This window comes from Perca flavescens, chromosome 15 (genome assembly GCF_004354835.1).
Source record: "Perca flavescens isolate YP-PL-M2 chromosome 15, PFLA_1.0, whole genome shotgun sequence".
Taxonomy (NCBI): domain Eukaryota; kingdom Metazoa; phylum Chordata; class Actinopteri; order Perciformes; family Percidae; genus Perca; species Perca flavescens.
Window position 1 is genome coordinate 6,093,596 of NC_041345.1, and position 24,741 is coordinate 6,118,336.

Here is a 24,741-nt window from a genome sequence, read left to right on the forward strand (position 1 = left end):
TTTGTTCGCGAGTGAGGGGACAATGGAGCGGGAGATTGGTCGGATAATCGGCGCAGCGGGTACGGTATTACATTGAATTTATCGCACCGTTGTGACGAAAAGAGAGCTGAGCCAGAAGGCAAAGCTCTCGATCTACCGGTCAGTTTTCGTTCCTACCCTCACCTATGGTCATGAAGGCTGGGTCATGACCGAAAGAACGAGATCCAGGGTACAAGCGGCCGAAATGGGTTTCCTCAGGAGGGTGGCTGGCGTCTCCCTTAGAGATAGGGTGAGAAGCTCAGTCACCCGTGAGGAGCTCGGAGTAGAGCCGCTGCTCCTTCGCGTCGAAAGGAGCCAGTTGAGGTGGTTCGGGCATCTGGTAAGGATGCACCCTGGGCGCCTCCCTAGGGAGGTGTTTCAGGCACGTCCAGCTGGGAGGAGGCCTCGGGGAAGACCCAGGACTAGGTGGAGGGATTATATCTCCAACCTGGCCTGGGAACGCCTCGGGATCCCCCAGTCGGAGCTGGTTAATGTTGCTCGGGAAAGGGAAGTTTGGGGTCCAATACTGGAGCTGCTCTCCCCGCGACCCAACACCGGATAAGCGGATGAAGATGGATGGATGGATAGTATAGTTTATCGAAGAAAAAGTGATGAATAAGTTTATTATGTCGGAAAAGTCATAAAAAAGTCATAGTATAGTATGTTGAAAAAAGTAATGAAAAAGTGATATGTCATGGTATAGTATATTGAAAAAAGTCATAAAAAGGTAATTGTATGTCAAAAAAGTCATAAAATGTTATAGAATAGTATGTCAAAAAAAAAGTCATTGTATAGGTTGATGAAAAAAGTCATATTATATATGTCAAAAAAAGTCAGAAAAAGTCATAGTATAGTATTGTCACTGACGACCAGGAGACAGACTGGAGTAGTGAAGCAGATCTTTATTAACAATGATCCAACAAAGAGCAGGAAGCAACAGGCAGGAATCCGGTAGCTGAGTAGGCAGGTTTAGAGCAGCAGCAAACAACAGGATACGAAGTACTGGTAAGGCAAACTTGGATAGACTAGGCATAACGTGTGTGAGTCAGAGCGTCATGTAGAAACAAGACTAGACAAAGAGTGTGTGTGGTTGTGCTGCTTATGTAGGTGGTTGTTGATTAGCTGCAGGTGGTGAACTGAGGATGAGGCTTGATGAGGTGCAGGTGTGTGTAATCAGTACTGAGTAGACTGGGAGTGACTGATCTGCGTGAGTGACGAGGAGTATGAATCAGTGGGAGGAGTGTGTGCTGGAGAATGAGAGGGAGGATTGAGTGCTGGTGTCGGTGGGACACTGACAAGTATGTCAAAAAAGTCATAAAAAAGTAATATAGTATGTGGGAAAAAGTCATAAAAAAGTCATAGTAAATAAGTTGAAAAAAGTCAAAAAAAGTCATAGTATAGTATGTCAAAAAAGTCATAAAAAAGTAATATAGTATGTGGGAAAAAGTCATAAAAAAGTCATTGTATAGCATGTCGAAAAAAGTGATAAAAAAGTCATAGTATAGTATGTCGAAACAAATAATGAAAATGTCATAGTATAGTATGTTATAAAAATGTCATTAATGTATATTATGTCATAAAAAAGTCATAGTATAGTATGCCATAAAAATGTTATAAAAAGTCATAGCATAGTTTGTGGAAAAAAGTGATAAAAAAGTGTCATAGTATAGCATGTCTAAAAAAGTCAGAAAAAGTCATAGTATAGTTAGTTGAAAAAAAATTATAAAAACATCATTGCATAGTGTGTCAAAAAAAGTCATAAAAAAGTCACAGTAAAGTATGTCGAAAAAAGTCAAAAATGTCATAGTATAGTATGTCGAAAAAGTCATACAAAAGTCATAGTATAGTGTGTCAAAAAGTCATAAAAAAGTCATAGCATAGTATGTCAAAAAAGTCATAAAAAGTCATAGTAAAGTATGTCGAAAAAATCAAAACAGTCAGTGTAGTATGTCAAAAAAGTAATAAAAAAGTCATTGTATAGTATGTCGGAAAAAAATAATGAAAAAGTAATTGTATAGTATGTCGAAAAAAGTCATCGTATGTTGATAAAAGTCATAGTATTTTATTGAACACCTTTCCAGGTACCAATCCACACTTGTTGCTTTGATGTGAATGGGGACTTGAACTGATGACCCATCGGTTCCCAACCCAACTCCCTATACACTCAGCTACCGCCAGACTTAGTATATGATGTGAGATAATGTGAGAAAACGTCATAGTATAGTATGCCATAAAAATGTCATTAATGTCATAGTATATTATGCCATAAAAATGTTGTAAATAGGCATAGTATGGTATGCAATAACATTTTTATAAAAATTCATAGCACAGTGGCCGGGTCAGTGGATAGAGCAGGTGCACGTATATTTGGAGGTTTATGCCTCAACACAGAGGTCCAAGGTTCAACTCCGACCTGCAACGATTCCCTGCATGTCTTCCCCCTCTCTCTCCCCTTTCTCACCTGCCCTGTCCATTAAAGGCGGAAAAGCCCAAAAAATAATCTTCAAACATAAAACTCATAGCATAGTTTGTGGAAAAAGTGATAAAAAGGCATAGTATAAGTATGTAAAAAAAAAAATCAGAGCATAGTATGTCTAAAACAATGTAATTAAAAAAAGTCATAGTATAGTATGTCGAAAAAAGTAAAAAAAAAAGTAATGTGATAAAAAGTCATAATATAGTATGTCGAAAAAAATAATGAAAAAGTCATTGTATAGTATGTCGAACAAACTCATAAAAAAGTAATTTTATGTTGAAAGAGTCATAGTATTTTATTTCACACCTTTCTAGGTACCAATCCACAATCATTGCTTTGGTCTGCATGGGGGACTCGAACCAATGACCCCATTGGTTCCCAACCCAACTCCCTATACACACTCAGCTACTGCCAGACTTAGTATACTAGGTCAGAAAAATGTAATTAATGTCATAGTATAATATGGTATAAACATTTTATAAAAAGTCATAGCATAGTTTGTAGAAAATTCGAAAAAGTCATAGTATACAGTATATGTCGAAAAAAGTCAAGTCATAGTATAGCATGTCAAAATAAAAAGTGATAAAAAAAACTCAATTTAGTATGTCGAAAAAGTCTTAAAAAAAAAAAGGCAGTATGTCAAAAAGGTCATAGAATTTGGTCTGTAACGAAGGTGCCAGATTTTAACAAGGATGAGGAACGATGGTATGAACTAAATCAGTGGATTACTCTCCACTTTAAGTACAAACCACAATCAATGCTTATAGAGAGTAAATTATTTTTATTAACATTCACAATTCTTCATCAGCCAAAACGCTAAATGACCTGATTAAAATCCTACACACAAAACTGAATGACAAAATAGAAACTAATTCATCTTAACTGTAGAATTAAAAAAAAAAAAAAAAAAAAAAAAAAAAAAGGTAAATTGTGCCAACTGTAGCATCAAGGGGTTAATTAGTTGTGTGTCAACCAGAGCACCAAACAAGCTAACACAAAATTGAAAAAGCATTAACATGATTTCTACCTGTTGAGATTAGTTAGTTAGTAGTGAGGTCCCTTTTTACTTTTTTTATTTTGTTTTAAGTGAGGTGATCAAAAAGCTGGAATACTGAGCGGTTTTTTAGGCTGTGACAGGTTCTACAAAGTTTGATCATTTTACTCTATCATGGGCTTGCCGTTATAAACCTGTCTTCTGTAAACCTAGGTATAGATACTGTATATATTTTTTTTCTTTTTACACAGTAAAACGTTTTTTTTTTTTTTTTTAAAGGGTTAAAAATACTAGTGATCAAAGCTGTGCATCTAGCCAATATTACCCAGAATGCACCGATTCACAGAAACCCACAAAAGAAATCTCTTGGGTGCATCACAGTACACAGTACATTACACTTAGCATTCAGACTCACTTAGCTTCCCTTGCCACACTTCCCTGAGTCCCGTCAACAAGAATTCTGCATGAGATGATCTAAGGAGGGAGGATGTAACAACTCATCCATTTCACCACATTCTTTACCTTCTCTTTATTTATTTTTTTAATCACTGAGAACGCTCATCTTTTCTTCAATCCTTAAGATTTGACCAAACCACAACATTGATTACAGTGAACTCTGAGCTCACGCCTGATAAAAACTGAATTCATCAAATTTTGACTGAAAGATAAAGGATTTATTTGCAACTCAGGCCATGTCTTTAACAATAAAAAGGTATTTCAAAATCTGCTCTAGTCCTTCATACATAGTACCGCCTTCGCTTCCCTCTTCCCCAGTTGGTTCCCTTTGAAATTGGTGTGAATCATTTCCTCTTGCACCCCCCCAAGTACTTTGTTCTTCAATACCAAGAGAGTAGACCGAGAGCTTCTCAAAACCTTAGCGGTGATGTGCTTGTGTGTACATATCGGCCCACAGATGTGAAAACGATTTCTGCACCACCACGGCTCACGTAGGACACTGGGCGAAGTAATTCAACTGCACCTAATGGCAGAAGGGAGTGGGGGGGGGAGAATGCAAATTGTACAGCCTTTAACGCTCAAATATTCAAAATACTTCATTTCCTAGTCTTCTTGAACTTGACAATAATCCCTTTCAGTCTCTGCTGGATATCCTCATTTCATAAACACGGGTCATTCACAGGGCTCTGGTGGTGTTAACAGCGTGCAAAACAATCCAACACATCCACTAGTGTGCACGAGGAATCAACAAGAGCGTTTGGCGACTGAGCGCCAATTCCAGTTCCAACTGTGGGGGGAAAAAACCTCAGACCGATCCAAGCACGCCAAAAAACTGTGGAGAGAAAAATAAAAAAACAACAACCCAGAAACGTCACTGGTAAGTCTCCTAATGCGGGACGTTAAACAGCCCTTTCCTCGAAGCCTGAGCCGCAGTCATTCCGCCTGGAGAGCGCTTCATAACCATCGGGTCACCACGGGAAGAAAGGCCAAGGAGGAAGGACCACACAGAGCGTCAAGACGGATGACGGGAAGTTCAGTTTTCAGTGGTTGAAATCAGAATCGTTTGCTCCAAGTCCATCCAGGCGCCACGCTGTGCTGGGTAGGCTGCCTCTAGTTCCATGTGGGAGGCAACGTCATGTTTCCAAAGTGGTTATATAAGAAGAAGATGAAGCTCCTCCAGTGGGAGGAACCAACAACAAGAGTCTTTAATGCTGTATTCTTTGTCCGTGTGAAGGCTTTCCTCCCAGTTTGTGCCAAGCTAACAGGAGAGTGCAGAGTGCTGGCGGGGGGGGCTCCACAGTGGGATGATGGGAGATGTTTGTGGTCCAGCACTGAAATCCGGTCCATCCAGACCATTCGCGCCGGTCCCTGTAATACAACAACAACAACAACAACAATTAGATGGACAATAAAGCATCACCACTTTTACATAAAATACTAGGACTTTTTCAACATACAATGACTTTTAATGACTTTTTTCGACATACTATACTATGGCTTTTTTGATTTTTTTTCGACATACTTTACTATAACTTTTTCGACATACCATACTATGACTTTTTATGACTTTTTCGACATGCTATACTATGACATTTTTAACTTTTTTCGACATACAGTTTTATAAAAAATTTCAACTTACTATACAATGACTTTTTCTGACTTTTTTAGACATGCTATACTATGACACTTTTTTATCACTTTTTTCCACAAACTATGCTATGACTTTTTATAACATTTTTATGCCATATTATACTATGACTTTTTTTATGACATAATATACTATGACTTTTTTTATGACATAATATACTATGACATTAATGATGTTTTTATGAAATACTATACTATGACATTTTCTCATATTTTCTAACATAGTATACTAAGTCTGTCATCAGTTCAAGTCCCCATTCACACCAAAGCAACAAGTGTGGATTGGTACCTGGAAAGGTGTGAAATAAAATACTATGACTTTTTCAACATACGATGACTTTTTTCGACATACTATACTATGACTTTTTTAATATTTTTTTAATTCTTTTTTTCATAATTTTTTTCATTATGGTATGTTGTATTTTGGTACACAGCCTGTGCCTCTAGTGTTTGTTTGACGTTTACGAGCACGGTGTTGTCTCCTGAGACCGGGCTTTTTCACGGTGTGTTCAGGGGGCAGGCAGCTAGCGGATCAAAGAGAGATGCCTACGATTTGAGACAAAAATGAAATTGCGCTGAAACCATGCAGGAACTCGTAGTGCACCTTTAACATTTGCTGGCTTCAGCTTCTTGATTGTGAGGATTTGCGGAAGTTCTACTTTTACGTGGCCGTAAATTTTATAGATTAAAAAAAAAAATTGACTTATCAAAAGATGACCGACATTAATTGATAATGCCCAAATTAACATACAAATATAAACTACTAAAAATGTATATATTATTAATAAATACAATGGAATGTTTTACATATTAAAAAAATAAAGGGATTGCAGTACAGACAGAATATGCAGTTGAGGTGTATCGTCTACATTTTCAAAGGGCACCACCAGAGGGAAGCAGAGAGCTTAAAAGATGATGGAGAGCCTTGTTGACAAACCGAGCAGGGAGGCTTCAGCCACCATTACCTCGTGATTTATGTAAAAGCAGAGAGTAATGCAACTGAATGGATGAGCGCAATTGGTGCACAAGCTTCAGCTGTGATAATAATCTCTTTTCTGTAGACAAAAAAAAAAGTAGCTTTCCATCTTTTTTCACTAATATGTCTTATATGAAAAAAAGTAAATAAAGTAACACTCTTAATAACACTATAAAGTCAACTTATAAAAGGAGGGTACATGTGCTGATAACAGCTGAATAAAAGCGGTGATCTGATTGGATGGTCAAACTTTAGAGTGGATCAACAGAATAAAACATGGGACGTAACTGAATTTAAACTGGTGCCGTGAATAAAGAGGCTTCGCAAATGAACCCTGGGCCATCTCCAAGTACAGTGCAAAGACGGTGAAGAGAAATACCCTGAGCTACAGTATCAAACACTATTAAAAAGCACACGTCTGTCCAATGGGCCTTGATGGAGAAGATTACAGCTCCGCTGACTTCTCAAAGACACCGGGTGGAAGGAAAACAGAGTGGAGGGCTGGTTATTGGAATGCAGCGCTCAGACAGAACAACTCTTTGAAGTCTGCACACTCTGGACCAGCTCCATTAGAAACAGGTGTGTGTGTGTGTGTGTGTGTGTGTGTGTGTGTGTGTGTGTGTGTGTGTGTGTGTGTGTGTGTGTGCTCATGCAGGCGCTCGTACTGATGCGTTTGTGTGCACGTTTCTCACTTGTTCAGTTAATGAGGATGCCAGTTGAGCGTCCCTCCTCCTCTTTAATGTTCTTCAGGTTATTCTCTGCCTCGTCCACAGTGCTGCACGCCAGATACACAAACCACATGAGAAATGATTGGGTTTCAAAATAAATTTAAAATTAAAAAAAGGCTAAGAATATATTTTAAACGGTGCAAGCTGTGGGTACGTGTACATATAAATGTGTGTGCCTACGTTAGAAAATCCCTGACGTCCTCCGCAGTGATTTCTCCGGTCGAGTCGAGGGTGAGGTCAGCAAAGCTGAGGGGGGAGTCCAGTGGGGTGTCCAGGATGGGAGACGACAGGGAGCTTGGAGGCTCTTCTGTTTGCCCTGTGAGGGAGAACCCCACGAAGCCTGTTAGGCCGGTTACACACTGCACGCGTCGCGCGAGCGTGTCAGCCGCGTGTCAGCCGCGTGGCGTGTCCGTTTGTATTTCGGCTCCCATGGTAACAGGTTAGAGCTTACACACTGCCGGCGTGAGACGCGTGCCTGCTAGAAATAGAACCGACACCTATTTTTCACGCGAGAGTGTTGGAAGCGTTTCCAGGCAAAATAGAATAGGAAAATATGTGTATATGTCATTTAGACACGAATGCATATTAATAAATGACATGTTGATGTTTGAAAGTCTAGGTTTTGACATCAATGTAGATATAAATGTAATACAAAATTTCAGAGAAAATATTTTCAAATGTTGCACTGGTCATACAGAACGAAATATTCTGTAACATATTTTGCAGTCAATACTGCCGATGTTGTCTTGCATTGAATATAATTTTAGCAAGCAGTTTAAAAAAAACAACTAAGTGACCGTAGATTCAGAAACAATGACACCCCAACCACGTGCTTAAAGGACAATTCCGGTGCAAAATGAACATAAGGGTTAATAACAGATGTGTGCCCACTCCATCGTTCTCTGGGACATGTTGTCATGCTAATCGAATGTGTTTGTAGCTTGAAAGAAGCTAGCGCGGACCGCTGATTAGCTTACAACGCTAGTATTCGGGGCACAGGGAAAGTAAAAACAAAAATCGCTATTTATACCACTAAAAAGGCTCAAAATATCACCACAGTTCAACGGTAGCATAATGAGGGTCCGTACATGTAAACCGAAGCATTCAGAACTCTGTAAGTGTGCAGACAGTTTATTAAAAAGATAGTTTAGAAAGACAGTCGCCTTCTCGTATACAGGCAAACGCCATCTTGGGAGCTACTGTCTTTCTAAACAATCTTTTTAATAAACTGTCTGCACACTTACAGAGTTCTCAATGCTACGGTTAACATTCAGGGACCCTCATTATGCTACCATTGAAGTGTGGTGATATTTTGAGCCTTTTTAGTGGTAATAATAGCGATTTTGTTTTTACTTTCCCTGTGCCCCGAAAAGCGTTGTAAGCTAATCAGCGGTCCGCGCTAGCTTCTTTCAAGCTATAAACACATTCGATTAGCATGACAACATGTCCCAGAGAACGATGGAGTGGGTACACATCTGCTATTAACCCTTAGGTTAATTTTGTGCCAGAATTGTCCTTTAAGTGTTTAAATGTAATAACGATGAATGAAAACAGAGTTTAGCAGCACTTGGAGAACAAATAAAGAGGGGTGAAATCTGTATTACTATTTTTTAAACTGCACGCTTTGTTCATTTTGTATCTCTGGCTGAGGCTGTGAGAGCCCAAACACGTTGGTTTAATATTAAAGTTAGTTCTTTCTTTTTGCATGCATTCTGCTGTCTTGTCAAAAGCCTCTACATACTTATCATCACAAAGAGAAGGTTAACCACATGCCAAGTCTTTTACATCAGTTTTCTCCTGTAAACATACACTTTTCGATGGTGCATTAATGCTCACAATTTTTCAAAATGGAGTATTCTCCGTTGACTACATGGATAGGTATTCAAAGCTCAGTGTCCGGTGAAAGGCCCACTAAGACATAAACAAACCCCACTCCGGTCTCCACAACAACCATCGTTTCCTGCCAGAGAGGGAGGTGCTGGGGCATACTGAATGGTTACTATGGAGACCGGAGGGGAACGCCTGCAAGGCCTGCTCACAGTTTAAGGGACTCAGAGAGAGAAGAGAGAGTGATGAAGATTGAGACTAGACAGGGGGAGAGAACTAACAAGAGGAGAGAGAGGGAGAAAATAGAAAACTTGTGTGTGTGTGTGTGTGTGTGTGTGTGTGTGTGTGTGTGTGTGTGTGTGTGTGTGTGTGTGTGTGTGTGTGTGTGTGTGTGTGTGTGTGTGTGGACGTACCCTCAGCCTGACCCATCTGGTTCTTGTGGGTTCCGTTGGCCTGCGGCTGCGTCGTCATACCATCGCTGAAAAGACACATGAACACACGCCATTTACTTTGGCAGTAGATATATAATAATAAAGCAATAACAGTAAAAGTATAAGTTCTTTGGTTTCACACGCAGCTGAGTGCCTCAATCTGGTCCAAGATCCAAGCCCAAGAGAGAGCATTATGAACAGTAGGTTTAGTGGTTTCCAATGTGGGGTCCAGGGACCACCAAGAGTCCTTAATAGTGTGTCCCTGGAAAATGGTATCAAAAATCACGCTTCAAGCTCTTTATTTTTATTTATTTTTTTTATTATACGATTTGTGCATGAATGTGATGAAGCGGCTTGGTATGTCAGGTACTTTTTGTTGGATTAGACAACAGACAGTCTGACTATTTTATCCATTAACAAGTTATTACGTTATTTTATCTAAAAAACATATGACATAATAAAATGGAAAGGATAATGTAGATTGAGTGGGTCATTATTGCGAATTGAGCCAGAGTCTGTGATCAGAACCAACAGAATCATGTATTCAACAAAGCTGTGTAATACACATTTATATTCCATAATATTACATATATTGTGATAGAGGATGCTATCTATTTGGCACAACACTTTCATTTTACTACTTACGGTACATAACATACAGGGCCCTATCTTGCACCTGGCGCAGCACAAAGCCCGACGCAAGTGTCTTTGCTAGTTTAAGACCGACGCAGTTGTCAATTTCCCGTCCAGCAACCAACGCCGTTTTAAATTGCAAATGCCCCTGCGCCCATCTTTGCGCCGATGGGCGTGCTGGTCTTACAGGGAGGTGTGTTGAGATGCATTCTTGGCTATATTGAGGCAGCAGGAAGTGATCGTGCCACTGACCAACAAAAACCTGGTCTAAAGTCAATAGCGCAGCATTTCATTGTTTTTGTAACAGCGAATTTGAAAAAATGCAACTAGGCTCGTGCACAGCGTGTGCACACTATGCTTGTTATACATATACGGAAGAGCAGCAGACAAATAAAAATATTTCGCTGCAAATCCGCCATCATAATAGCAATGCGCCAAGGTACAAATGCGCCTGGCTTGGGAGAGGACACTCTGATTGGTTTATTGCATGTTACGCCCAAAAGACACCTATGAATTAATGAAGACACTAAGTACAACACTTTTGAACCATGCGCCCGGACCCTTTCTTCTGCCGTCAAACTAGCAAAAGTGGATTTGGACATGCCCTAAACGCACCTGCGCCAGGCGCTTCACGCCGTGCGCTTAAGGCGTTAAAATAGGGCCCACATAGTCAAAACAAAGGCTCTTTCCGAGGACTACAGTTGTGTCTGTGTGCGAGTTACCTGGCAGGTGTGGGCTCTAGCGGTCGGTCCACCTGAACAGAGCAGAGTGCTTCAGTGAAGACCTTGGCAGACAGAGAGAACCTCTCGTACTCTGAGGGAGAGATCAAGTAAAACCCTGTGGAGAAACAACCAGACAACAATAAGACAGTTACCGCTTTGAACTTGGGATTCATTTGGAACACATTTTTTACTGTAAAAACAGGAACTGCGAAAACTGCCCACAGTGAAGTGTGCAGTTCGTCTGGTACTATATTTCTGGAAAGACCGGCTGATGTAATTTTTCCGTCTGAAGAACCAAAAACACATTTCCATTCACCTACACTGCATTGGGGTAGAGGCAGAAGTCTCAAGAGCAGATATCTCAGATCCTTGGCAGATAAAACTATCTGCATGACTGGATACTAATGAGGCAGGTGGAAAAATATTTTTTGGTGTAATCTGCGTGAAATGACCCTTTAACCTTTTATTCCCCCTTCTTTTTTTTCCCCCCCGCAGTTTCGTGAATGTGAAAGTCATTCACAGTCAGTCATCATAATGCAATGTTTTTGTGACTTTCAGCGCCTGAAGAAAAGAAGAAGAGATTTTTTACCGTTGGATTTTTACTGCACTTTCATTCAAATCAAGCGTGTTTTTCTCACCCTGTCCGTTCTTGGTGAAGACGCAGGACGCAATGCCGCTGATGTCTTCTTTGCGGATGCAGTCGTAGCGCACCTAAAGACACACAAAAATGTGCATAATAATAATTACAAGTGCATCATGAATAATTCAGTAAAACAAAAACACCCACGTCATCAAATTGCCAGTTGTCTAATATACAAATAATGTGGCCCAATTACTGTAAATACTCCCTAAAATACACACACAAACTCTCTTATTTGTCTAAATTAAACTTTTCCAAACACACACATACAGGCACACAAAGCCCTAAACCCTACCTGTGGTCGGAGGCCAGGTATGTTGAAGAGGTGCATGTCGCCCAGGTTGGTCAGACAGACCAGTGTGTGCTCGCTGTAGTCTTCCTGAGCTGTGGAGCTGAACACCACCAGGGCCACCTTCCTCACCCGACAGCCTTCGTGCGCCGTCAGCTTGAACTTGGTCTTAGCGCTCACCTTGGGGAGGGAGAACACCTAGAGACAGAGCGCATAGGAGGAAGACAGCCAGGCTTTTAAACTGTAAAGTCATCAGTCTTTCACGCTAGGGCTGGGCAATATATTGATATTATATCGATATCGTGATATGAGACTACATATCGCCTAAGATGTTGGATATCGTAATATTGAGAGAAAGAAATGGCTTACGTGTGTCTTTTCCTGGTTTTTAAAGGCTGCATTACAGTAAAGTGATGTCATTTTCTGGACTTACCACTTATTGTTCGTTGCAATATCGACATTGAGGTATTTGGTCAAGAATATCGTTATCTGTTATAGCTATATTTTCACCATATCGGCCAGCCCTTTTTCACGGTTTACTAAGCCCAGTCTGAACGTTTTATGGTGACTTTTAAATTATGTGCTAGAGTTTGTCAATATATGGGAAAAAAATCAAGTTGGTCCTCATGAAATGAGGAAAAACAAACACACCTGTTGACTGACTAGAGTAGAATACAAACTTGCTTTTTAATGCATTATAATACAGGTGTCTTTCCCAGCCTTTACCTTTAGCTGTTCCTCTGAGGCGATGAGGACCGAGTGAGCGTTGGTCATTTCCGGCGCGATGGCGAGGTCCTGGGAGGCTTCGTACGGGTCCGGTAGCGGTTTCCCCCGGCCGTCCAGCACAGAAATCGACACCACGGGGGCCCTGTGCATCAACTGGATCTCTTTCCCCAACAATGCCTCCACGCACACACTGCTCTCGCCCGCTCCGCCCCGCTCGCACGCACGCCCTAAACCGACGCCGGGCACCTCCAGAGCGTAGGCATACACGCTGCCTGAGTTGGTGCCCGCCCATAGTGTGGGGCCATGGTGTGTACCTGGTAGATACGGAAATACAGCACATACAGTTAGTGCTGTGGAAATAAGGTTTCTTTTAAGTTGTTCTGACACTGGTTAGCTCAAAATTTCACCTCTCCCCAACAATTTATTTAAAAAGAAAAGAACAATGTTACAGTACAGTCAGAGTTCCACATTCTGTTCACCATCTCAACGAGTAAGTAAACACACCGTCACGGAGAAAGGTGTCAGCGAAGCAGAGACATCGCACCACTCCAGACAGCGAGTCGTCTGCTGACCGGGGTTCAATCCTTCGCTGTATCGGAGCCACGTCCTCCTGCTCTGCCAGAGCAGCGTTGGCCTCCTGGACCTGCACACGACACGGTCACAAAATGCAGCATTTCATTCATTCAGTCTGTAAGATCTGTACGGCCCCCTTTCTACCAACAAGACATTCGTTTTACCTTGCTGGTGGGTGTGGTGGTGATGGTGCGTTTCTTCCCCGAAACCCTGCTCTTGCGGATGCGTCTGAAGCTCTGTCGTAAGGACTTCTTCAAGGACTTGACTCTGGACAGGGGCCCCTCCATCGCCAAGGAGTCATTAGGGTGCAGGGTACATCTAGGAGAACATAAAGAGCAGTAGTGAATTTGTCAGCTTGCCTCATCCTGTTTTTGTTTTTTTTACACTGGCATTGGCCCAAAATTCGTTTTCAGCTTGCGTTTACACGGTCAAGATTGTGATTGACTGCTGTAGCACGTTTGTCTTATTTACTAAATATGAACGTGCCAGTAATGTAATCGGAACAGAAGGAAAGACATGAAGAGAAATAAAAACACAAACATAACCTGAGCTGTGTGAGTGTTTGCCCCTAACCTGGCGAGCACAGCATTTCGCCTGTGGTAGTCAAACAGGCCGAATCCATGACTCGTCCCGAAGGAGATCAGGTTCCACTCGGCTTGCAGAGCCACCGCCGTAACAGAGGCCGGGGGCAGGCACTGCACCAGCACCAGTGGCTGAAAGCCGGGAGGGAAGGGGGCGGGTTTAAGGCGCGGCTCCAGCCTGTCATGGCCCTTCCAGGTGAAGCCCTCCCTGTCCTGCAGTAGATCAACCACCGACACGTCAACCAAGTGGTCCGAACGCTCGTCACTCAGACCCAGAACAATCACCTGGAGAGAAAGAAGAAGTAAACAAACATCATAGTTAAATGTTCCTTTTCTTATTTATTTCGGTGTCTATACGCATTACTTTGAAAGTTTACAGTGCACTAACCTGTAGCAGAGGTTAGTGTAATTATTCTGGAGCCTGTCTGACAGTTGAACCTCACAACTAGCTGACAATTACAGAATCACACTTGTGTTTTTTGACAGTTTTGTCAAATTATTAGCACATTAAAGAGCTCCTCTTCTCCAAAACGTAACATCAAATCCCTATCATTTTAAAGACTGCAGTAAGGGAAGGTGGTGCCATTGAAAACAAATTAATAACAGATTGTTAAAAGAACAGCTAGTTTATCATCAGTTGGGAGCTTTGTGCTCTGTGCTCAAAGAAATTACAGTACGCACTTTTTAGGTGCAGCAGAGCCTGAAAATTCACTTTCCAGGTAGCAGCTAGGTCATATTTTAAATGTACTGTATGTTTTTCTGTCCATGAAAATAATTGTATTTTATTTGGAATTAATATTTTTGGAATTCATCCATATCCATGGTCTCCAGAAGATTACAGATGCTCTTACCTTTCCTTGTGCACCACTATCAGACCAGCATTTCCACTTGTACACACAAATATCTAAATCTGAAGAGGAGATTGTCATGAAATGTATTGAGCACACGCTCCACTTGGGGATGAAAACTTTCAATTTGGACACTTTTTTCCCTGATTGGGTTACATTTTCAACCCCACTACTAAAGCTACTGTTCATTAGCAAAGCTGTCAGTATGTTGTAGGGCTGCTCGATTATGGAAAAAAATATCAAGATTATTTGGGTCAACATTGAAATCACGATAATTTAACACGATTACTCGTTGACTTCTGGAAAGATGTTGCAATTACTGAACTTAAAAAAAAAAAAAAAAAACAGTGGAAAAAGTTAAATAAATAAAAAAAAAAAAACTGTGAAATTTGCCTTAATACTTTTCCTATTGAAACTTTATTTTTTCATTCTGAACACAAGAGAAAATAAGAGTTTACTTGCAAAACGTAATGAGCTAAATAATTGTTTTTGCTAGATTATTCTGTTTTTGTGATCATTGGGAGCCAAAATCATAATCACGATTAAATTTCGATTAATTGCACAGCCCTAGTATGTTGATTTGACTTTGTTTGGCCCAACACTATTTATTGTGGGGAGCATAAACATTCAAGTAGTTTGTAGTTGTTAAAAATAAAATACTTTGACTTAGCCCAGCTATACCCATCGCAGCTGAGCAGCTATGAAGTGTAAGAGCGCTTGTGTGACTGCAGCTGCAACTCTGTGCCTGCCAAGTTAATCAGCTAGCTTCATCTCATCCAGAGAAAATACAACATGAGGAAAAAAAATGCTCTTCATCCCATATGAACTTTCAAGTCAAATAGTCTCATTATTCGCATCATTAGCCAAAAAAACAGTTGGCAAGCAAATAATACAGTAAATTACATAGTTTGGTCTTCATTTTCAACTGGCAAAGTGTGTATTGTATTAACCTGCATTATTATGTTGTGCCAAAGTGCGTGGCTGGTGTCTATATGGTATCTCACCATTTCATAGCTCAATGACAGTATTTCATACAAATTGTGTTCTACTTTGAAATGTTTATAGAACAATCCTCCCCGCAAAAATGATACTATTATCTCTATTTAAATTAACATTTCAGATTCAATTTAAACATACTTAAATTACTTAAACACATGGAACAGTTGGGGGGTTTAAGCCACATTTAAAAATATTAAAAACGGTCTTCAGAAAAATAACTCACTGTATTGTGTGTCCTAGAAACGACCCGAGACGATGTGTGACAGAGCTCATTACATTTGCATGTGTGTGTACTGTATGTACGATTTACCTGTCCAGCAGTTCCGGCCACCACCAGCTTGTTGCTGTATTTGCACAAACTGATCTTCTGGATGCCCAGTCTGGGGTCGTCGCTGTACGGGTCAAAACAGCCCACCTACACACAAACACACACGTGTAGGCTTGAATTAGCAGGATAAATGCAAACAACACACACCTACACAGGCAGAGTTATATTTGGAGCTAGTAGTTTCTCAGTGTTTTCTTTCTTTACTCTCCATCTCCCAACTTCACACGTTCAGCCTTTTCTCTGAAACTAGAGCTGTGATGATTAACAAATCAATCAACTAGTCGATTGACAGAAAAATAACCGCCAAGTATTTTGATTATCGATTGATCGAGGCAGAAAATGCCGTTTTCTGCCTCTCAAATATGGAGGTGTCCTGCTTTATAGCATATTAAACGGAATATCTTTTTGACAAAACCAGAGATTTTTACCGACATCACCTTGGACTTTGAGAAACTGGGATGGACATTTTTAGACCAAACCATTAATCGATTAATCTAGAAAATAATCGGCCGATCAATCAATAATGAACATAATCATTATTCGCAGCCCTATCTGAAACTCATTCAAAATCTTTGATCTGAACCGACCACAAACTAATTCAGTTCAGGCCCAACAATGTCAAAATGCCCTCCAGAAGCTCTCCTCCTCCTTCCTCTACGGCAGCCTCTCTACTATTAATCTCTGCCAAATGCCAGGACAACCCTCCCCCCACCCCCTTCCCTACTCATACATACTCAGCAAAACATGTGCATTAATCTGTCTCTTGCACACAGTAGGAATTCCAATAGAATATCCTCTCACATGGGAGTTGTGTCTTGGCAAAACAAGGAGTAGGAGAAGTTGGACACACACACACACACACACACACACACACACACACACACACACACACACACACACTTGATGGGTCTGGTTTTCATTACATAGGAGGGGAAAAAAAGGGAAAGGCTCTTCATCCCATATGAGGGCCACATTCCTGAACATGCAGCTCTGTTACCACAGGATACACGAGGAAAGGTAGGGGGAGCAAAAGAGTTAATGGGAAGAAAAGAAGAGACAACAGGCCAAAGACTAATTAGATCTATTTGTTACTGTTAAATGCATCTCTCAAAATCTGTTTCTACTCTTTTATAAACCATTTCTGCTATCAGGTTCTTAACACATGATGACAGAATGTTAGTGACCTACTGAGCCCCAGTGAAAAATAAAAATAAAAAAAGGGAAATCTTGGTCATCTGCCCAAACACTGAGAAACCTTTCCAACTGTAGATCCAGTTGATTTAAATATTCATTGAGTGTTTTGCTTCCTGACCCATCTCCATTTCCCGTCAGCATCTACCAAAGCCGAACTACTCAGTCAGATTTGCTCCAGATGGAACTCTTCCTCCCGATGCTGAATCAGTTCATTTAAAAGTAATTCTGCACAGAAAACAGGCCATTAAAACAGAATCAGACTGTGGTTCCTTCAGAGTCAAGTTTTAATAACAGGAACAATGGGGTGGGTCCTGTCTGAGAACCAAACACATGAAAACAATCAGATGAGAAAATTAGGCCACAGATGTGGTGTTAGAGGACTGACTGTGTTGTGTAATATGCAGATTGCTTTAACTCCCACAGCCTGTAAAATAAGACCCTGAGCCTAATTTCTAGAGGAAAGATTTTTAACTCCCTTATTCTTACTTCATTTCCCTTTCTCCTTAAGCTCGCCTCTTCAGTTCTCACCTTCCTGAAGGGAGGCCATTCCTCCTCCTGCTGCATGTCGGGGTCGTCGCTAGCGTCCTGAGGATCGTCGCAAGGGTCGCAGTCGGTGTGGAAGACATTGGCTGTGCTGAGCTTGTACATCGGAGTGAGAGCAACACCTGATGCATCCCAGAAACGCACAGTGCCGTCCTCATGCCTATAAAACACAAATGATTTACTTTCTGCAAAAATATAATAAAGATGAAAATGTATTTCAGTGCAAATCAATCAGATTGCGCAGGGTGTGTGTGTGTGTGTGTGTGTGTGTGTGTGTGTCGAAATAGCTGCTCAATTCTGCCTTCTCTGGACTGCTCATAAATACAGAGTTGCCACTTTAGGTTTTAGTTACACATTTAATGATCCAATACAAAAACCTCTAAAATAAATCCTGTATAATCTTAATAATGGTCCGTTTTTGTTTAGACTAAAATAATGAGGCGTGGATTAAACACTACAGTATGGTAATTTCTAAGGATGTAGTTTGGAGTTTTTAAATTATATTGCATTAAGTTAAGTCAATTTTATTTACATATCCCAAAATTACAAATTTGCATCAGAGGGCTTTATAACCTGCACAGCATACGAACCATCCATACAGCCTTAGTTGTTTCTAATACCAGCTAGAAAGGTTGCAATAGAAGAACTAACCAAAGTAAACCCAAATATTGGACAAAGAGAAATTTTGACCAACGTTAATACAATTTATCCTCTGAGAAACTTTAATGTCAGTACCAAAACGTAATGATAATCCATTAAATGTTGCTAAGATATTCCACTAACTGTGGTGTCTCCCCAAATTCCAATCAATCCAGCTGTTAGGTTTCATTTACATGCTTTAGTTGTGTCTCATAAGGCCCCATGCTAATGCTAGCTCTGCCAAACATCTGCAGTCGACAATTTCATGCCAGTTGCCTCAGGATTTACTTGTTGCAATTGCAATGCTGACTAATTTCATTGTCAGGACAAGTCACACGTAGATTCAGTTTTATGCAGGACATCCATGTGGTTCACATGGGAAAAGACGTTGAAAAACATCTCCATGCAGCTTTCAGTCACTTACATTTACTAGAAAGCAGTAGGTTTGTGCCAGATTTGTGTCTTGTAGGAAAAGTGGATCAACCTGTGGGGTGTGTGTGTGTGTGTGTGTGTGTGTGTGTGTGTGTGTGTGTGTGTGTGTGTGTGTGTGTGTGTGTGTGTGTGTGTGTGTGTGTGTATATATATACCCGGTCAATAGCAGCTCTTGCTGTTTGGGTGGAGGAGCCAGGTTTTTACCTCCACAAATGGGCCAACTCTGCACCGACAGACAAAGATTGGAGAAAAGTTTAAAGAGAAAAACCCTCACACACATTGAACAACAAAACACATTCGCTAACCCTTTCCATTTTATTATAACGCCAGCTCAAAATGTACTGGCCTCGACACAGAGGCATTCCCATTTGGATGAGAATGTGTACACAGAAACACACAAAACTCCGCTTTTGTTGAGTTCGCTCTGTTATAGTGCCAGTCTCTCTGGTCTGGCCTAGCACAGACAGACAGTGATGATTTACGAGTGTACCAGCTGTGTGTGTGTGTGTGTGTGTGTTACACGTGCCTGTGTAATCTGCCACTGATCTAACAGCTGATCTAAGCTACAAAGCCTTTGCAAAGCCTTTAACTGCTTGAACCTGCTCTTAAAGTTAACACACTATCAGCAGGCTGGTGGTCACACTCCCGTAGGTTTCCTCATAGCCGTTTAGGTGCCAGCCTCTGAGCTCAGATGTACTAGCACCCTGAGTAATACCATCCATTTAACTTCAATATCCTTAACTTTTAAACATCTGTAATTCCACCGCCCTTACTACCCATTTATGTTGCTCTCCACTCATGATCAGCGGCAGCAGCCGTACAAAGTATGTAAAGCGATTGGTGTTGATGGCTGCAGCCTGGCTACTGGCCATACTCTGTTTAAAGGTGTTCTCAGGTTAAGCTGTTTACGTGCATCTTGGATTTCCCGTAATTGAATATCCCTATGGCCATGAATAAACCAATTTACAGAATAATCCCGTTGTTCATAGTATCCTGCCAACAGCCACAGCAGTCCACCAGTAACACAGAATCAAAAGACGTTGCTGCCACTACATTTGACTGAGCAGGTATCGCTTCTACTACATGGAAAGTAAATTGAGGTCCTGAAAGAAATCTGTGCGGTGTTTTTTTTTTTTTTTGATGATGCTAAAAGAATGTCTGATAAACAAAAGATCATGTATATGTATAAATGACACAGCAACCAGATCAATGAAAATAATATGGAAGTTCACTGAACAAACATCTGCTTTATTAACCATGTCCATTAGTCAATGTAGCTGAAAAAACTAAAGCAGCAACATCCTGGAAAATGTTGTATAAAAAGAAATCGGACAGTCTGATTTGTGTTTTGTCACTTTTGATTTCATAGAGGCTAAACATTATTAAATGTATTTTCTCTCTAATCAAGATTTCACATGATCAGGTAATGGGCTTATTAATGATATTCTGAACAAATTGACCTGTAAATTTATCGGGTCATTGTTGAGTAAATACCATTTTTTGTGTTTAACTTACTTGTGTAAATGGTTTTAGGACATACTGTAATTGCATGATTTAAAACTAATTTAGAGTACTGACAGCCACATAATAAGACATTTCAAAAGTGTGCTCTGCAGACCGCGGTGTGCTTCTCACCCCGTGTGCGTGTTGCCGGCCCTGCTGTGCTTTGCCAGCATTGACTAGCCGCTCCCAGAGTTTGGGAGGGACGCTGGAGATGTGGAAGGAGCAGGTGATGGCTGAGGAGTGGAGAGGAGCCAGGTAGGGGGTGGGCATAGAGGGCCACCCTGGGGTCTGGAGGTCAATCACGACCAGCTCCTCTTCCAGTAACACTACCAACGCAGACGGCTCATCAAACTCTGTAAGATGAGAGACAAGACACAATATGAAACATTTGGATTCTATAACTTTTGATACAACGTGACAGCGAGCTTCAAACTCAGCTGAAAGAGAAACTTAAAGCAGATTCTTGAATCAAATAGAAAGTAAATCTATAGATACCAGGGCTGGGACGATACGAGTTTGTCCCGATTTGATTCTTTCATGATACACGGGTGCAGATTTTATTATGTTGCGATTTTCATTTATTACGATTCTAGAAGTATTGCGATTTTCTTTTCCTCCAAAAGATGAATTCCATAAACAATATATCATGAGACATTTCTAAAAGCTAATCGTTTTCTAAAAAATAATGCACATCACATGTCAGTCAGTCAGTCTGACATTTATGTATGCGTGTTTGAATCAAGGCATATTATCAAGTATGCTGATGATTCTGTGATAATTAGTCTTCTGCAGGATCACGAGGCGGGATGTGGTCCAGTTTTGGACGATTTTATCTTATGGTGTAAGGACTCATATCTACAACTCAACGTCTCTAAAACCAGAGAGATGTATATTAACTTTCGTCGAAATCCTCCCACCACTGCTTCAACTTTGATTAATGGCACAGCGGTAGATGTGGTAAACCAATACAAATACTTAGGCACCATTTTAGATGCTAAATTGAATTTTGAGACCAATACAGACTATATATGTAAAAAAGCCAATTAGAGATTGTTTTTTTTTAAGAAAGCTGAAGGGGTTTAATGTTAACAGATCACTTCTGACAACTTTTTACTCATCTTTTGTTGAGTCAATCTTAACCTTCGCCATGATCTGCTGGTTTGGCAATTTGAGTGTAACCAACAAGAACAGACTGGGAAAAATTGTAAATATATCTCGGAAAATAATTGGCACTGACCTCAACAGCATTAGGTCTGTGTATGAGGCCAGAGCCACACAGAGGGCGATGGCCATTTTGGCTAACACCACTCACCCATTACACTCTGAGTTTTGCCTCCTACCATCTGGAAGGAGTTATACCTTCCGAAAACGTGCCCGGTCCAACAGATACTTGATATCATTTATACCATCAGCTGTTGGGTTTCTCAATAAACTATAGGTCATCTGCCATCCCTGCCATTTCACAGCATATACATGTCATCTTTTAAGTGTAGTGTACATGTGTATTTATGTTTTTATCTATTTACTATTTTAGGTTTTATGTGCTTTTTTGTGCTAATGTTTATGTGTTGGCTACATTTTGTGAACCAAATTGCTCCTTGGGGACATTAAAAGACATTTCAACTTCAACTTATTTCATTTGTAAAGAAGTACATAGCTAGCCTGACAAGCCAGACCCACATCCAGATGTTGGGTCTGGGAACTCACCATTGAGCTCAATCCGAGGGGCGGGATAAACGGTTGTCTTTCAAATTCCCTCTGCACGCAACAGGATAGCGCTACAACCAGGCAGAGCAACGAAGAAGGTAGCGAAGCTAGCTGATAGATTACACTTTTGCCGTATCCGGTCGGCAAAACTCCGAACACATCTTCCTTTTTTAAGAATGATTTCTGTGCCGTGCTTTGTTCTTTTCTCAAAGAAAAACTTAACTCCAAGTCTTCCAGAAGACCGCTGTTCCCAGCAGCAGCAGCCATAAGCCCCGCCCACCGACTCTATACACAATGTGATTGGCCTGACTAGAGCTCGCAAGCCAACGGAGAGAGCCTAGAGCCTAGATTAATAAAAAATTGTTGCAAAAAAAATAAACAATCACGATACATTACGATTTCCGATTTTTCCCCCCCACCCCTAATAGATACAGCCCCTGGTGATGGCCAGCCCCTGACCTTTCTCTTGATCTATGCTGTGGACAGTGAAGAAGTCGATGACTCGGGACGTGAAGTCAAAAGTGACGTGGTCTTTGTCTTGCTGAATGGTCAGACAGTGGCGGTCACCGTAGCTGGCTCTGGGCATCCCTCCGCTGTATAACAATACTGGAGAGCTGGAGCAGGGCACACAGAAAAGTATTTTTGTTCATGTCAATTTTATCAGTCATCAAAAAGGAAACAAAAATGAGTCTTACACATAATGAAACAAAAGACAGGAGTAAAGATTTACTGGCACTGTGATCCAAAATGTCCGGTCTGACTGCAGGAATCAAACATACGTCACAAAATAAGTCACACACCCTGTCTGTGTTGTTCTCCACAAGATCTTGTTGATGGCCTTGCAGGGGAATGGACCTGTGACAGACAATCATGAACAGGTGAGTTAAAAAAAAATAAAAATAAATAAAAAACATTACAGAGACATTTATCAGAGTAAAACTATCAGAAAGCATTTTAGTCAGAGCGAGGGCGAGAGAAAGAAAAATGGGATTCGAGTGAGAAAAATCAAAAGCAGAACTCTCACTCTGACCCAAATTCTCACCATAAGATGAGTCACATTATCTCAGCACTCATGAGCCCCTTTCACATAGCCGGTTCAAGACGGGACTTAGGCGCCTTTAAGCCGCCGCCTTATCTATGTGAAAGTTACAAAGATGGATGTCATCACAGAGCCATAACAGAGCCAAACCGACGTCTGTGAGAAAAGGACAGCCAGCGTGGCGGGACTACATGCAGTACGATATGCGAGTCAACCCACAGGCAAGTCCAAAAGTGACTAAGCAGCGTCCTGAGTAGCCTTCTCTCTACTGACAATTGTGCTACAATAATGCCTAAAGTTGGAGGTTTGTGTGGTTGATTAACGATGGGCATCGGCTCACACACACACTAGATGCTGACACTGTTGTGTTTTGCTCCAGGAATGCCAACATGCCATGTGAAATCACACACTGGGTGGCATTTTGCCGCCTTTGCCTTGGTTGTATGTTAATAAACAAAGCCGACATAAGGGCAAACCTTCATTGCGGCGATATTGCGGAATCTCTGTGCGAAAGGGCTAATTAAACCATTGTCAGTCATTGGACATTGTTGGACAAGACTACCACCTCCATTAGACCTGGATGATGTGCTCAAACATGCCCCAATCAGACATTAGCTTGGAAACCCAAATAGGTGCTAATGTCTGTGTACGCAGTGTATGCATTTCTCACCGTATGGGATGGTGGAGGACACCGGCTGGTGATTGTAGACGTTGCCATTAGTAACAGCCCACACGGAGTAGCCCCCATCGTTATGGGAACTGACAAATAAGTTTCCAGAGCGTTCCCACACCAGGCTCTCCAGCTGCTGCAGGACGGACACGGACACAGAGACACACACAGAGACACACACAGAGACACACACAGAGACACACACACACACACACATTCTTCATTGTAGCAGCATGAAAGATTGATCACAGAACATTGTTAGTAAAAAATCTGTACCTGCTTGCCCAGGAATAGCTGTTCTGTATGACGGGTGCTCAGATCCCATAGGACCACCAGGCCCCGGCTGTAGCCAATCAGAATCTTCCCTGACTGCTGAGGATGTTCCTGAAGAGATTCCACCGGCCCTAAGGATTTCCCACATCTGTAATCATCTGGCAGGCTGGAAAGACAAAACATTACCCATTATTATTATTACTACTACATGTAGTTTGTGTGCATGGCTACAGGTCAAAAAAAAGGTAAAATAATTGTCTGCGAAGGAGCCTGCCATATTGACAGGGGAAGAAATAATAAATACTGAAAGATTAAAAGGTGGACCCACTATTAAAGCATTCATATCATAGACCATCCTTATCCTTATTTATGTGATTAAAGTTACATGCACAGGTCATGTGATGACAAAGATAGTAAGTGGACTTTTAAGGTTTGACTATTTAGTAAATAATTAAGGTTCGTAATTAGCCATTTTCACTTAAATGCATGTTGTGAACTGGGACTCTGACTTGTTGAAATTTACAATCAAGCCTCATCACAGCTTCACAAAATGTGACGGTTGGGAGATGATATAAGGAGTGGAGGAAGCATCTGTGCATATTGATAATCCAGTGTGTAAGTAGAACACAGGGACTGGGCAGCAAAAGAAACTCTTCTTTTCTTTTGCACAAAAACAACCCAAAGCAAAAAAAAGTGTTCAAACTTATGTATGATCTAATCAACATTAAGCTCAACCCATCAGTATAAACTCTAATACCACCGCAGGCTGCTCTTCCAACAACAACAACAAAACCGTGAAATCAACATCAAGCTGGAGTTGAGCTGCTGGAGTATGTGAACTAGACATTC

At 41.0% G+C, this 24,741-nt stretch overlaps 1 protein-coding gene across 1 annotated transcript in view; it reads right to left on the reverse strand.

Moving 5' to 3' along the window:
- Positions 1-3,561: 3,561 nt before the first annotated feature.
- The window catches only part of llgl1 (LLGL scribble cell polarity complex component 1), a 40,573-nt gene continuing 19,393 nt past the window's right edge, over positions 3,562-24,741 (reverse strand). Inside the window, exons 6-24 of the mRNA XM_028599880.1 lie at positions 23,896-24,058; positions 23,620-23,755; positions 22,711-22,765; positions 22,370-22,524; positions 20,336-20,556; positions 18,856-18,923; positions 17,615-17,789; positions 15,875-15,979; positions 13,710-14,002; positions 13,301-13,454; positions 13,068-13,206; positions 12,564-12,877; positions 11,844-12,035; positions 11,547-11,619; positions 10,909-11,023; positions 9,536-9,600; positions 7,476-7,611; positions 7,260-7,342; positions 3,562-5,312 (exon numbers count right to left, since the gene is read on the reverse strand). Coding sequence (XP_028455681.1) covers positions 7,264-7,342; positions 7,476-7,611; positions 9,536-9,600; positions 10,909-11,023; positions 11,547-11,619; positions 11,844-12,035; positions 12,564-12,877; positions 13,068-13,206; positions 13,301-13,454; positions 13,710-14,002; positions 15,875-15,979; positions 17,615-17,789; positions 18,856-18,923; positions 20,336-20,556; positions 22,370-22,524; positions 22,711-22,765; positions 23,620-23,755; positions 23,896-24,058 — 2,638 coding nt within the window. The 3' untranslated portion in view covers positions 3,562-5,312; positions 7,260-7,263. The remainder of the gene's footprint in view (positions 5,313-7,259; positions 7,343-7,475; positions 7,612-9,535; positions 9,601-10,908; positions 11,024-11,546; positions 11,620-11,843; positions 12,036-12,563; positions 12,878-13,067; positions 13,207-13,300; positions 13,455-13,709; positions 14,003-15,874; positions 15,980-17,614; positions 17,790-18,855; positions 18,924-20,335; positions 20,557-22,369; positions 22,525-22,710; positions 22,766-23,619; positions 23,756-23,895; positions 24,059-24,741) is intronic.